The sequence below is a fragment of the Pelecanus crispus genome, chromosome 10, assembly GCF_030463565.1.
Source record: "Pelecanus crispus isolate bPelCri1 chromosome 10, bPelCri1.pri, whole genome shotgun sequence".
Taxonomy (NCBI): Eukaryota; Metazoa; Chordata; class Aves; order Pelecaniformes; family Pelecanidae; genus Pelecanus; species Pelecanus crispus.
The window spans coordinates 6,709,814-6,723,149 of record NC_134652.1 but is presented as its reverse complement, the minus strand read 5'-3'; the positions used below and the strand labels follow the sequence as shown (position 1 = coordinate 6,723,149).

The window sequence follows — 13,336 nt, the reverse complement described above, 5'->3', positions numbered from 1 at the left end:
TTGCGAAGTACTGCTTTACTAAATCCAGGACTTTTCAGCTTCCCATGCTCTACTGACTGAGAAGGCTGGAGGTGCACAAGAAGCTGGGAGGGGGCACAGCCAGGCCAGCTGACCCAAACTGCCCAAAGGGCTATTCCATACCATGTGACATCATGCTCAGTATAGCAACTTGGGGAAAGCTGGCCGGGGGGCTGCTGCTCGGGAACTGGCTGGGCATTGGTCAGTGGATGGTGAGCAATTGCATCATGCGTCACTTCATCACTTGCTTTGTATATTCTATTATTATTTTATTTCAATCATTAAAATGTTCTTATCTCAACCCACAAGTTTTCTCACTTTTACTCTTCTGATTCTCTCCTCCTCGGGGGGAGGAGCGAGCAAGCGGCTGCGTGGTGCTCAGTTGCCAGCTGGGGTTAAACCACGACAGTCCTTTTTGGCACCCAACATGGGGCTCGATGGGTTGAGATAACAACAAATCTGACCAGAGCATGTTAGAACAAATTTGTTACAAACATTCATTATATGAGTTTGATAGTTGCTGGTCACAATGTTGATTAATTTGCTCTCAAAGTTGTTGTGCTTGTTCTCAGGGTTGCGTTACGTAACACCTTAACTTGCCGTATGTGTTCCCCGTTGAGCTCTCTATCACCGCTGCGAGCTGGGTCAAGGTTATTGTTTTGCTGTGCTTTGTAACATTGGCTTATGAAATGATAAAATAGCTGGTCGTGAGACTACTCTGGTATTTGTATTCAGCATTGCTGCCATCTCTGTACTTCAGGAGCCATCTCTCAGAAACTATTAATAATTACATGTTGTACCTTTTCTACTCAGAGAGCCAATTTACAGGGGAGACACCTTCTCCCACACATCAGTGTGTTATCAACATTATTCTCATCCTAAATCCAAAACACAGCACTATACCAGCTACTAGGAAGAAAATTAACTCTATCTCAGCCGAAACCAGGACAACCTTCTACTGATTGACCAATTCTTCGGTGTGAATACTGCCTATAGTCCCAGGTTTCTTGAGGAGTGAATTGTTTTTCTTAATGTTATTGACTGACATCTTCAAAATATAGCCATCAAGCAAAGAAGTTGCCTACCTGGAGTGCACAGCAATCAACTTTCTTGGAATATATTGTTACCTTTATAATGGATACTCCCAAATACCAGAGCATTTAGCCGTTAATTCCATGTTCTTTACTGCTGACTCTGCACACACTGGGGCTCTTGGGTCAAGCAGCTCTTTCTGGATGTGCACGCTTTGGGTTAAGGGAAGTCAATCTTACAATATTGCAATGTAAAGCTGCTCTGCAGAGTATTAATTTCATAGCCACAAGCTAGAGCATCATTACATTACTTTTCCATCTTATATTAGACATAAGTTCCCCTGGAGGAGTGTTTGTGAGTCTCTTCTCTTCCTGACCTTCAGTTTAGAGGAACACAACCAACCATCTAAGGCAAAATCTGCCTTTGTGTCTAGTACAAGTATAGAATCATAGAATGCTTTGGGTTGGAAGGGACCTTTAGAGGTCATCCAGCCCAACCTCCCTGCAGTGACAGGGACAGCTTTAACCAGACCAGGGTGCTCAGAGCCCCGTCCAACCTGACCTTGAATGTTTCCAGGGATGGGGCCTCCACTACCTCTCTGGGCAACCAGAGAAAATTGAGAAGAGAAAAAAAAAAAAAAAAATCACAAGGTTTGCTCTAAAGCCCATTTAGCTAAATCTGCTGCTGCTGCCCACCACACTGACAATTGCTAGTAAAATTGCCTGGCAAATGCTAGTAATCCTGAATACGAGGCTGTGTGAACTCAACACCTACACTATAGTTTGGTCAATATTTCTTTAAGCCCTCTAAATTGCTAGGCATTGCAGATTGCCTGAAAATGAAACCACAAAGCACTTTATGTTTCTGCCTGGGAATACTGTCTTTGTGTTTCAGTTCATCTAAAGGTCTAAAAAATAGTAACGTGGGATGGAAAATAGAAATATGAAAATAAAACCAATTTTTGAGAGGAAGTATTTGAAAGTATCCATTCCAGGATTGCACTTGATATTGAATATCCAAGACAGATTTAGTTTTGCTCACTCCAGTTACTCAACTGGAAGATGGAATGATGCAGAGGAGTCCTGTCCTTTCAGTCTCAGGTAAATTTGTACATGTTTCTAGTTCCAAAGGTCTGCAGAATGGACAACCCTCTGTCTGCTCACACAGGTGCAAATGTGTGGTGTTAGCCATCAAAAAAAAAAAAAACAAAACCAAACCTATAAAGAGCTGCAGATCTTTGATACAAAAGACAATGCCACAAAAATTACCTAGTGCAACAGAAAGAGCACAAGAGAGAGCAGTGTTGGTTTTTGTCATATTCCAGTGGTTAATCTAGCAAACGTGAGAGGCACAAAAGAAAGTCTACACTGGAAAGAAGAAGAAATGTTTATTTTTGTTTTAAGTGTATCAGTCTACACTGGGTACTAAAAGTTGGAGAGGATGTTTGAAAAGGGAGGGGGGGTATTCCGATTTTCTGAGGTATGTTGTCAGGATCATAGATTGATTTTTTTCCATGGTGGCTATAGCCTAGTGCTCTGACTATGCATCTCACAGCCTGTTTCTGTGTAAGACATGCTACTCTTAGGAAAGTACATTCATTTCAAGAATACCATGACATAGAAATGTCAGAAGCAGTGATTTCTTCTTGTCCAATAGACAGGCTGAAAGGCAAAGCAAGTTTGTATGACTCTCAAAGGTCTGTACACAAGAAGGTAAACCAGTCTGCAAGAATTTTTTTTTTTTTTTTAATTCAGGATTATTTGCTATATTTTAAAGTTTGCTTCCGACTGTCTTCTGACAAGTACAGAATCAGCACTGGTTGAAAAAGCTTCTAGGAAACAATATATTTGATGTACTGGTTTGATGACTAATCAGCATTCTGTCTTGCTCCGCCACATCCAATCTAAAGAAGTGATTTATTTGTGTGTTTGAAGATGAAATGTGAACCTTCAGTAATTGCATTCAAACAGCTGTGTAGTATAAACTTATGAAACCACTCCATTGTACTGTCAACTAAAATTGACCATCCCGTAGATTTATCAGCAGAACACAAAATAATTACTTTGTCACAACTAGCATCTGGAAACATGAGGAGGAGGGCATTTGAAAAGCCCTAGCAGGCGATTAGAAAAAAGATGCGTGTCTGACCCAGCACTGATGGTGATTTTACCATTAAATTCAGTGATAGCAGAATTAGAACAGAATTTTGTATTATGAATGTGACCTATTACCTCTTATCCATGTGCTTAGATATCACAAAGATAAAAAGTATAAAGGTAGTCAGAAAAAGGATTTCAAATATTTGGATTAATATTTATAGTTTTGCTATCTGTGCTGTACATGCTTCTATTCTATTTTGATCTCTGCAGTCAGGAGCAAAATTAAGCATGGTATTTGTGGAGAAAACAGAAGGTATGTTTCACAGAGCTACCTGTTCAGCAGCAGCACTAATTTTCCTACAGCAAAAAAAATGTTTAAATGTTTTTTAAGAAAAATTTAAAAATGTGTACTTAAAAAAAAAAAAATCCATATAGCATCTCTCTGGAAGGTGAACAGCTGCAAGTGGAAAGAAGTTCAGTACAGAAACTTGGTGACTGAGCTCTGTCGTCACTGCCAGTTGAGCGTGTTCTATAGAAAGAGGTTAATGGAACCTGAAAATCTCATTTAAATGTAATTCAGTTGCATTACAAACTGACTGAATCCTTTTCTGGTTTGAACCTTAACTTTTTAGAATAGGTCTAAAATCAGGAAAGACATGCTGAAGGTTAAGCATGAAAGAGCTTTTGTGACTCAAGTTAAAAATTTGCCTAAATGTTTAATTTGATGTGCAAATAAAATCAGGGATTCTTTCCACAGCCAATGTCTCTCCCAGAGGAAAAAGGTAAATTGCTAAAGTAAAAAAAAAAAATCAATTGCTATTGGATAGATGAATGTCTAGAGCTACCACAGTATTTGCAGACATGTCAGATTATGTGAAAGCTGAGTATCTATGAGAAGAAAGTCGATTTGCTTTGCAGAGTTTGCTTGCCTGATTGCTTGCATTGCTACACAGGAAACACCACTGCTGTGGAGAACATACCTACGTCATGGATCTTGTGGGAGACTACCTTTTCCCATTCAGCCTCCAAAGTACTGTGTTTTTTTTAAAGTTTGTAAGATCATGATTGCTTTATTTTTTAAAAACCAAAACAAAACCAAACCCCCAAACCCTCTCTACCTAGGCAATTTGCTACACCCCTTTAACATACTAAGTTGTAACAGCATCATTTATATGGTTATATAGGAATCACCATTCAAATTATGAAACTCTATCAATTTTTTGCAGATGGGTCTTCTCAACTTACCTTAGCTCCCTAATATCACCCTAGAAAGTCCAGGACTTCTCTGCAATAGAAGGATCTTGCTGTCGGATCTTAAAGAATCTTAAGGGATAGTATCGTACGGTGTTAATCACAAAATACTGTAATTCTGTGGTTTTTCTTTATCAGTTGCATTTTCAGGCCTTGGCTTTACCACCTTCTACTTGGCTGGAAAGCTACACTGCTTCACGGAAAATGGCCGGGGGAAGAGCTGGCGGCTTTGTGCAGCAATTCTCCCACTCTACTGTGCCATGATGATTGCCCTGTCCCGTATGTGTGATTACAAACATCACTGGCAAGGTGAGCCATGGAGATACCTTTTTTCTGCTTTTTTTATTAACCTTTTATTTCTTTGGTTTTTTGTTTTCATTAAATAACATGAGTTACAACATGGTAGTACGTTATAGGTTTTCCTTGCTCCTGCATTGATGCTGAGGGTTTCAATGTCTGAAAGTACCTCAGGGGCCCTTTGCCATTTTCTATTTTCATATACACAATGTACATCATATATACAAATCTACATCAGTGGGGTTTTTTTACATCATGATTTTTTGCAAGTGTACATCAGTGCCATAACTGTCTTGGACGGATCCAGCTGTAGGCTGGATCTGGCCCATCAGAGTAGCTCCGTTGTGTGGCCTAGTCCTTGCCTATGGTTTTTCCAGGTACCTGCTAGGTACCTGTTGGGTACATGAGTGATTGCTAATACGTGGTTGCATGTGCATTAGATTAGACTGAAGCATCTGTGTGTAGCTAGTCATTGCAAAGATGCACTCAGTCATTTGTCTGTGTTCTGGTCATTTAATGCACATGATGTAATACACTGTTTTTCATTCAAATCAGAGTATATTGGGCATGAGGTGGGTTCATGGCCCCTCCTTGAGAAGTATAGAGACATTGCGTACCAAGCTACAAGTCTGCCTACACTGAAAACCTTGCTGCAAAGTTTGATGTTTTCTATTCTCTTAATTTTTTTTGGCCAAGGTTGTAATTGCTCCCACAGTGTCAATTCCTCACTTTCCAAAGTCAGGCCCTACTTAAGGAAGACAAATGTTTCATCTTCTTGTTACATCCTATTAGAAATTATTTTCTATAGCTCCACATATTATATATGGGCTCCACATATTTCAAGGCTGATGTTTTGTTATACTGACTGGCTGTTAGCATGATGGATTCATCATGTGGTACCAATGTATATTCATTAATTTATAACTGCAAATAAATGCTGAATGTGTTCAGTGTGGATGAGGGGGTCACTGAAGCAGCACGCAGTGTCTGTCTGGGTTGTAAAGTACATCCACAAAGCTAAAGAAGCTGGCCACACAATCTTAAACCTTACCTTTGTGAGGGAATGACAGTTACTGACAGAATGGGAGATTGCTCCTAAGACTCCAACAGCAGCATCTGATGTGTGGCTGAGTTGTATAAAATGTCTGCTCTTGGATGAAACTGCATCTTTAAAAGTCTACATATAATGAACAACAAGGGATATTCTTAAGTGAAGCATCGACAGTCTGAAGGATGCTTAATCCTAATCTCCTTTTCATTTACTTCTTATTGTTTCTAGCAGAAACTTTGGATCCTCATATTATGTGAGCATTCTCATGTAAACGAGGCATTGTTATAATACAACGTGATTAGAGCAGATACCTTTCAGGAGGTTTCTCAGTGAGGCTGAATTAACTAGCGCTGACTTTCATAGCTTCAGGGCTATGCCGCAGCATCCTCTCTTCCCTCACGTGGAGTGCGATACCCGTCAGACCAGCACATCTGTCACAGGAAGACTGTTGTATCAGAGTCCTTTAACATTCAGGTGTGAGACATAAGTGATATAGAAGGCTATACTATTTATTAATTACACACTTATATTACTAAATTACAATTCTGTGACTTCACTCTATTACCACGCCTTACCCTCCCACACTGAGTCTTTCAGACATGGACCTGGTAGAGGGTCTTGCAGGTTGTCCACATCGCTTCCCTCCAGCATCCACAGGTCAGTTTACTACTGTCTGTCAGCATCTACACTTTCACTGTCAGAAAATCCTACCACCTATTACTGCTTTTACCATTTCTTGACCCTCTTTTTCTCCGCCTTTCTCGACTCCTGTCTCCTAAGTAATCCAGCCTGTAATTACTTTTTCCCTATTTATCCCCATATTCCTATCGGAAATACCAGACTTGGTATTTCTAATACTGTTATGTAGGTCATCTTGGCTTTATGTGGTATTGCTGGTATGGTACTGCTGACCTTACAAATTATACTCCCCTCAAGGTCCTGAGCGCTCCTTTGAATTATCTGCTTCATATTGGTTGCAAATTATTTACCTGTTTTCTAAGACATATCATTCTGTTGGTTCCTCTACATAGTTTCAATTAAGTACAGCATATCTCTGTCCCACTGAGCATTTCTTATCTTGTACTGCAGTCAGCATACCAGAACAAGACTCATCCGTGCTTTTTCTTGCTCTGTTGTTTGTGTTCGTGCAGCATCTCATTCTCCCATAGCTGCTTAATCACCAACCATTAGCCTTGACATGTTCTTTAAGGAGTCTCCTGGTTTTCTGCAGAGGCCTTGTCTTGTTACAGGGCTCACTACTCTTCTTTGCTCAGTCGGAGAGAGCCTCCAGCACAAAGCTGCTGAGCGTGAGGTGCGTGCCTCACCAGGCTGGCAGGCGGGACAGACAGCAGAGTTACGAATCTGATGCTCAGTGTGTGACACTTGGCTGGTTTGAACTATGTGTTAGAGAGAGGAGCGTGACTGAATGTGAATGGGAGCGTGCAGGTTTACTCTCAAGTTTTGAACATGTTTGCCGTTTGTACTACCTCTTGCCAAGAGTAAGAATTATTTATGTACTGAAGCATGTGCTATGAGGCAGATTATTATGGTGTATTTTATATACGATAGAAGAAAACTACACCCAAGGGGTTGTGACTGTGTCCATTACAGCCGCTCATATTTTTGTCTTTGAAATTTAAGGAGATGGAGCTGAAAACTCAGCTCTTCCTGAGCTAAGAACAGGGCTGGCAGACATTATCCTGCAGGTGACCTATGCTTTTACCTGAAAGAACTGCATTCTCAAGGGAGAGGCTAGTTGACTCTGTAATATACAGCACAGAAGCTCAGGCCTCATCTTTTCTGCTCAGCAGAGTCAACCGATTGTGTTAAATTACTTATGGTGGCTTTGTGATAGACTTGTAACCATGCTGTGGGGAACGAACAAGGACTGTCAATACAATGTCCAAGGCTTAGCACACTGTAGGTGAAAGATGGAGTGGAGTATCCTTACATTAAAAAGACATCGAGTGGGCTCAGAACACTAATATTATGAGGACTTTATGAGCTCCCTTCAGTTTGGCTGGAAAATGTAGTATTTAAGGTCTTAACGTTGGTATTGGTGAATATTAGGATATTTCATTATGAATCGTGAACATATTGACTGCTTTTAAGTCCCTAGATCTCTGTATAGGCTTATAACTCTGAAAATGTGAATTTACTCATGAAATAAGCTGAAATTTTGTATGAAAAAAGTATAGATAAATACTGTGACCAAAAGAATATTTTTTTTCCTTTATGGGCAAAGGAAAAAAAAGAAGGAAAAAAAAAAAGGAAGCTGTGGCTACGATGAGTTCAAACAAAACACAGAATTGTTGTCTTCAAAAACAGGAGTCAAATAGCTGCCTGTGTGTTTGCTCAGTACCCCCAGTCAAGGTCAGTAAGCTAGAAATCTTTGGCATAAGTCATATAGTGAATTTGTATTACTGTGGTGCCCAAACTGAAGCCCAGAGTTGCATAACTTGCATGTAGATGTTTTGAAAGAAATTATCTAGGCAAGTTTTCAGGAAGTCTTGAAATACCGAGGAACTTACAGAGGACTGGTAGAAATCTGGTGTTTCTCCATAATTAAAAATAGTAATCAGAGGCTTGACTTAATTGTTAAGCAAAATAAATAAGCAGCTGGAACAGGATTCAATCAACCACAGTTAAAGGAAGGTAATCTGAGAATTGCAGCCAACACAGGTTTATAGAAAATGAATCTTGTCACAATAACTGAATATTTTACAAATTGATTGACACTTTAATAGTATATTATGGTGAAAATTCTTGCCCTTGGTAACTTTTGTACCATGGCAGTTTGACAGGGACAGTCCAGATGGTACAAAATCAGTCAGCTAACAGTAAGGGTAGGATAAGCTTCTGTCTGCTTGCAAATACCATGTACACACAATCACCTTTTAAAATCTTACTTGAGCCTCTATTACGTTTGTTTGTTATGTCCTTTTGCATGTAGGAGGAGAAAACAGGATTAGAAGGGATCTCCTAGGTAATTCGGTCTAGTCCTCTTCCTCAACAGACAACTGTGACTTATAATCCCATTTCTTAAATTTATCCATCTCAATCTTAAATTTTTCAGGTTTTCGTGCCCTAGCTATTCCTGTTAAAAGGCTCTTCAGAATCTCACTCCTCCAATGATTACAAACCATTTATTACCCACTGAAAATTGAATAACATGCCCTTTGTCCTAATATATACTAGACTAACAAACTAGAGCATTTAATCTGTTTTTAACTATTTTAGACAAAATAATTTGTATTGATTAACCCTTCTTTGTCATTAAACTCAATGATTTGCCTTTTTTTTTTTTTACACTGTGGTTTCTTTGTAACTGAAAATAACATACAGAAACACAGGCGTACACAGATGATATGGTGCTTAGTAAGCTTTGTTAAAATAAAACACGGCGTCAAGTCATATTCTAGCCAGTGCCTTTTGCCTCACTTTCATTATTGTTTGTGTTCAAATCTGAGGCTTTCAAAGTCAGTGTGCATTTTCAGTGAATTTTTGCTCTGGTTGCTCGAAAATGAAACAAGATCAGGCGCCCAGATTAGCAAGAAGCGAGGAGAACCTGACAATAGAACAAATCCTCTTACCCTTCAGGTGCTGTGCCATTCCCATGGAAAACTTAAAATTGTCCATGTGTGAGAGCTGCAAATATCTCATTCAATGGCCCTATTTTATTTTATCTTATTTTATTTTCTGGTAGGCATATGGGATAGTAAATAGCATCAAAGAAAGATATTCAAAAGGTGTTAAATCAGTTAACAGGCATGGTTAGTCTTGACCTTTCAGGTGCTTTTAGGAAGAATTCACCCACCTTGAAATTGTTCTTGACAGCTGTCTTTCTCAGGGGCCTTTTGGGAGCTGCAAGTGAAATGAATTGTAGCTACAATGGCCTGCTTCCTGAAGGAAGATAATTTTCCATCCCACATCCTCCCTGCTTGCCGTCTGCATTGGATAACACCTTCTGGAATGCAAAACAGTCGAAAGTAGATCTGGCATTTTAGCTGCCATCTTTCCTGGCGTACGTGGGCAGAGACAAGGAGCAGACTGTAGTCAGTGCAATAGTTTGAGGTGTGCCTGTCAGCAGGAGAGCTCTGGATGCTGTAAACAGCATGGTTCAACTGTATCACTGGTGGTGGTCAGTGTAAATCATGGCAAACTGAAAGAAGACATGGGTTGCCTACCCTTAAAGACTGGTCAACTGTGAGCTGGGAGATCATGAATGTTTAATGCCCCATGGAAACCATTCTATTTCCTTTGTTCATCTCCTGAAACGTAGCCAACTATCTACATTCTGGGTATTCAAAATGTTGGAGTTATCCCCCCAAAAATACTGATTTTCTGTGTTTATGTGATTGTGGTATTTGGCTTCAAATTCTTTATGAAAATTTGAGGTTCATATTTTCTGGATTAAACACTTCCAGGTCAACCAAAGGTCTTTTATTTACAGTTGTCACTACTGGCTGTCCTTTCCATGGTAACATACTTCTGGTTTTGTTGCTTTTCTTATCTAGATGCTTTCGTTGGAGGGATCATTGGCCTCATTTTTGCTTATATTTGCTACAGACAACACTACCCTCCTTTGGGTAATACAGCTTGTCATAAATCTTACGTCAGCCTGCTAGATCAGAACTCTGTGAAGAAAGAAGAGAGACCTACAGCAGATAATGCTACTGGCCTGCCTCTAGAGGGAATAACTGAAGGTCCTGTATGACTTTAAGAAATGTGCAGAGTGAACTTTTTAGCCTTCTCACATTTTCTCCAAACTGGTCTCTTAACACAGTGTTTCTTACTGTATGTATTTTTTCTTTTGTTTCTTTCCTTTTTTATAAAAAATGAAATATTTTATTTTTAATGCCATAATATCATCAAACTTTTAAAGTTAAATTTTCAGTTCATACTGACTTACTGAATTATCTGGTTTCAGTTTACTGCAAACAGCTAGACTAGTTGAAGGAAGGGGAAAGAACATTAATAAAAACAATCCCATGTGGAGAATGGTTAAGAGAGTAATTTTAAGAAGAGATGGTTGAGGATATAGTAGATCTGGAAACAGATTTTCTGAAGTACTGAGTGTCTCCTAGAAAGTTCTGGTCATCTTCAGCACTCATTGATTTTGATGGGTGTTTAGTACACACAGCAGTTTTCATCAGATGTTCAGCATCTGTTGTGGCCAGCCATTTCTTTGTATAATTTGATAAGTTGGGCATCATCCTTATGTTTATCTTGTTGCCTTCTAACATAAAAATCTCCGCATGCTGGTAGAACTTCGTATTAATTGTCAAGTTTTGACAAGGTCATTCTGAGCTACTAATGATCAAGCAACTGAAATGTATGAATGGTTAAGTGTTTGTAAGAGCCAAGCCTCATGCATTAGTAGTTCCACAGGATGATGCTGACATTCAAGAAATTCCACACTTAAAATTATCAGCTGGCAATAACATATATGTTCATAGGATGGATTAGAAACTTGGTATTACATCATTAGCAATTTTCTGAGAGCTCTTGCAGTGATTACTGTCGAAACAAAATGAAAGAAAGGAACACCCATGACATTCAACAAGCTGAAGTCTTTAAAACAAATTTAAAAAAAAATCCTAAAACTGTGAGGATAAAGAAACACAATGTTTTCTGTGAATTTCAGTGTGCCATGTTCATTCTTGTGTAGTGACTCACTGCAGCATTGGTGATTTAAAGAAATGCAGAGATTTTCATTTGTGACTTTGGGTGTACAAACCATGAATGCTTGTGGTGGCCTCCAGCACTATAACGTATCCAGAGGAATGCTGGAGACAGTTTTCCACTAGACCCATTCCACATGTTCAGCTCATCATGTTCTTGAGCATGGTGTTTGCGAAGGTTGGCTTGGTACCTGAATTGAAACTCATCTGAATCAAAACACTGTTGGTATGCAGAAGATTACTAAGTGTATGACTTTAGTTAATTTATTATTGGTAGGATCCTGTTTTGTTACGTATGCACTACACAGTATACATCACATTCATGTGAAATGATGTACCTTTGGATGGCAGAATGTCAGATTCCAGAATTTTTTTTCTTAGATATCCTGTGAAAATGCAGGCAAATGTTCCAGATCACATCTTGGCAGTTGAACATTTCTTAGCCCGAGCTGCTAGCTAAAGTGATCAAGATAGCATTGTTCAACGACCATTATTACGGTGCTTTAGACTGGAGGAGACTGCTGCCATAATTATAATTTATGTGTTCCTGTTGGAATATGTATTGGCCTTGTAGGCATTTTGTGATTCAAACAGCTCAATGTCTTTATGTAAGGCTTGTCATTTATTTTTCTCAAAGGTAAGCTTTGTAGATTTTTTGAGAAAAGCTACTTCCTGATTGGCAACACTTGAATTTTTATAGAAAGCAAGTAAATTAGAATCCCTTTAAAAATAAATGTAATAATTGAGTACAAGAGGATGCAACCATACTATATATAAACATATATGATATTTGGAAGTAACTATAAATAGGAAATGACATTAAAAACCAGAATGTAATAGGCATGAACCCAAGAGGGTTCTGTAGAAATTAGGCCTGATCTACTTGTAAAACTGATACCAGTTTGACTGCATCAGTTAGGGGCAGGATTTTTTACTGCCAGTTACATTATTCTGAGCTCTAGAATAGAGACAGTTACCCAAACATGACCGTGGTTTTGCTGGTGTATATATGCTAGTTCACAAAACTAGCATCAGCAAAGCAAAATTATTCTGGCGTTGCATTTGCACTGGATTTGACAGAACACTTCTCTAGTGTAACTGAGGTCTTATTATAGAAATCCGCACAGTTTAGTGAAGGTTTAATCTTTCTATAAAGTTTTTAAACCATCCTACAGAATTCTGTAACAGGAATACCATTTTCTATTACTTCATATGGGAGGATTAATGAAAGCCCTAGAGTAAGGGTATCGTGTCTTTACATTGTATAGGGCTTCGCCATTAGCTTTTTCTTTCAGCAGGAACCCTAGTCTTCCAGGTTATATGCAAATGTTAAAAAAAAATCTTAAATAAAAATTAGAAGTTTAATACTGAAGCATAGAGCATTTTGCATGTTTTTATATAGATCTGGCTTATTCTCAAAAATGAGTGGGGCCTCCTAACTGTGCTGTACACATTCCCAGTATTTTAATGGCTTTTGATACAAACAAGCTATCTTCTTTGGGATGGGGAAAGCTTATTCAGCCCTCAAATGAGTAGTGGCTGTTAAAAGATTGGAATATGAAGTGTAATGCAGCATAAATACTTACATTGCAAGAGTAATTGGTGAACTTTGCAAAGTAGTAAAGAATAACATTTTAATGGGAATAATTAAATTGACAGTCATAAAATAGACAATGTAAAAGCTTTGATTAAAATGTAATTAAAATTATGAAAGACTTAATGAAGCGAAACTTGTGGAAGGATCTGTAGGCGCTATAATTACCAGTGCAAAGTCAGTGTAGGGAAGGCATTTTTGTGGATCAATGTATTTTAATCTCATGCTTTCTCAATGTGAAGGAAATGTAATGTTGTAACGCACCAATAAAACAACACATGAACGTGGGTTTGTACATCTGTGTGTTATC

General features: G+C 38.7%; 1 protein-coding gene across 1 annotated transcript in view; it reads left to right on the top strand.

The window, feature by feature from the left end:
- Nucleotides 1-10,465, top strand: part of PLPP4 (phospholipid phosphatase 4) — a 63,990-nt gene extending 53,525 nt beyond the window's left edge. Inside the window, exons 6-7 of the mRNA XM_075717706.1 lie at nt 4,539-4,709; nt 10,266-10,465. Coding sequence (XP_075573821.1) covers nt 4,539-4,709; nt 10,266-10,465 — 371 coding nt within the window. The remainder of the gene's footprint in view (nt 1-4,538; nt 4,710-10,265) is intronic.
- The last annotated feature ends 2,871 nt before the right edge of the window (nt 10,466-13,336 follow it).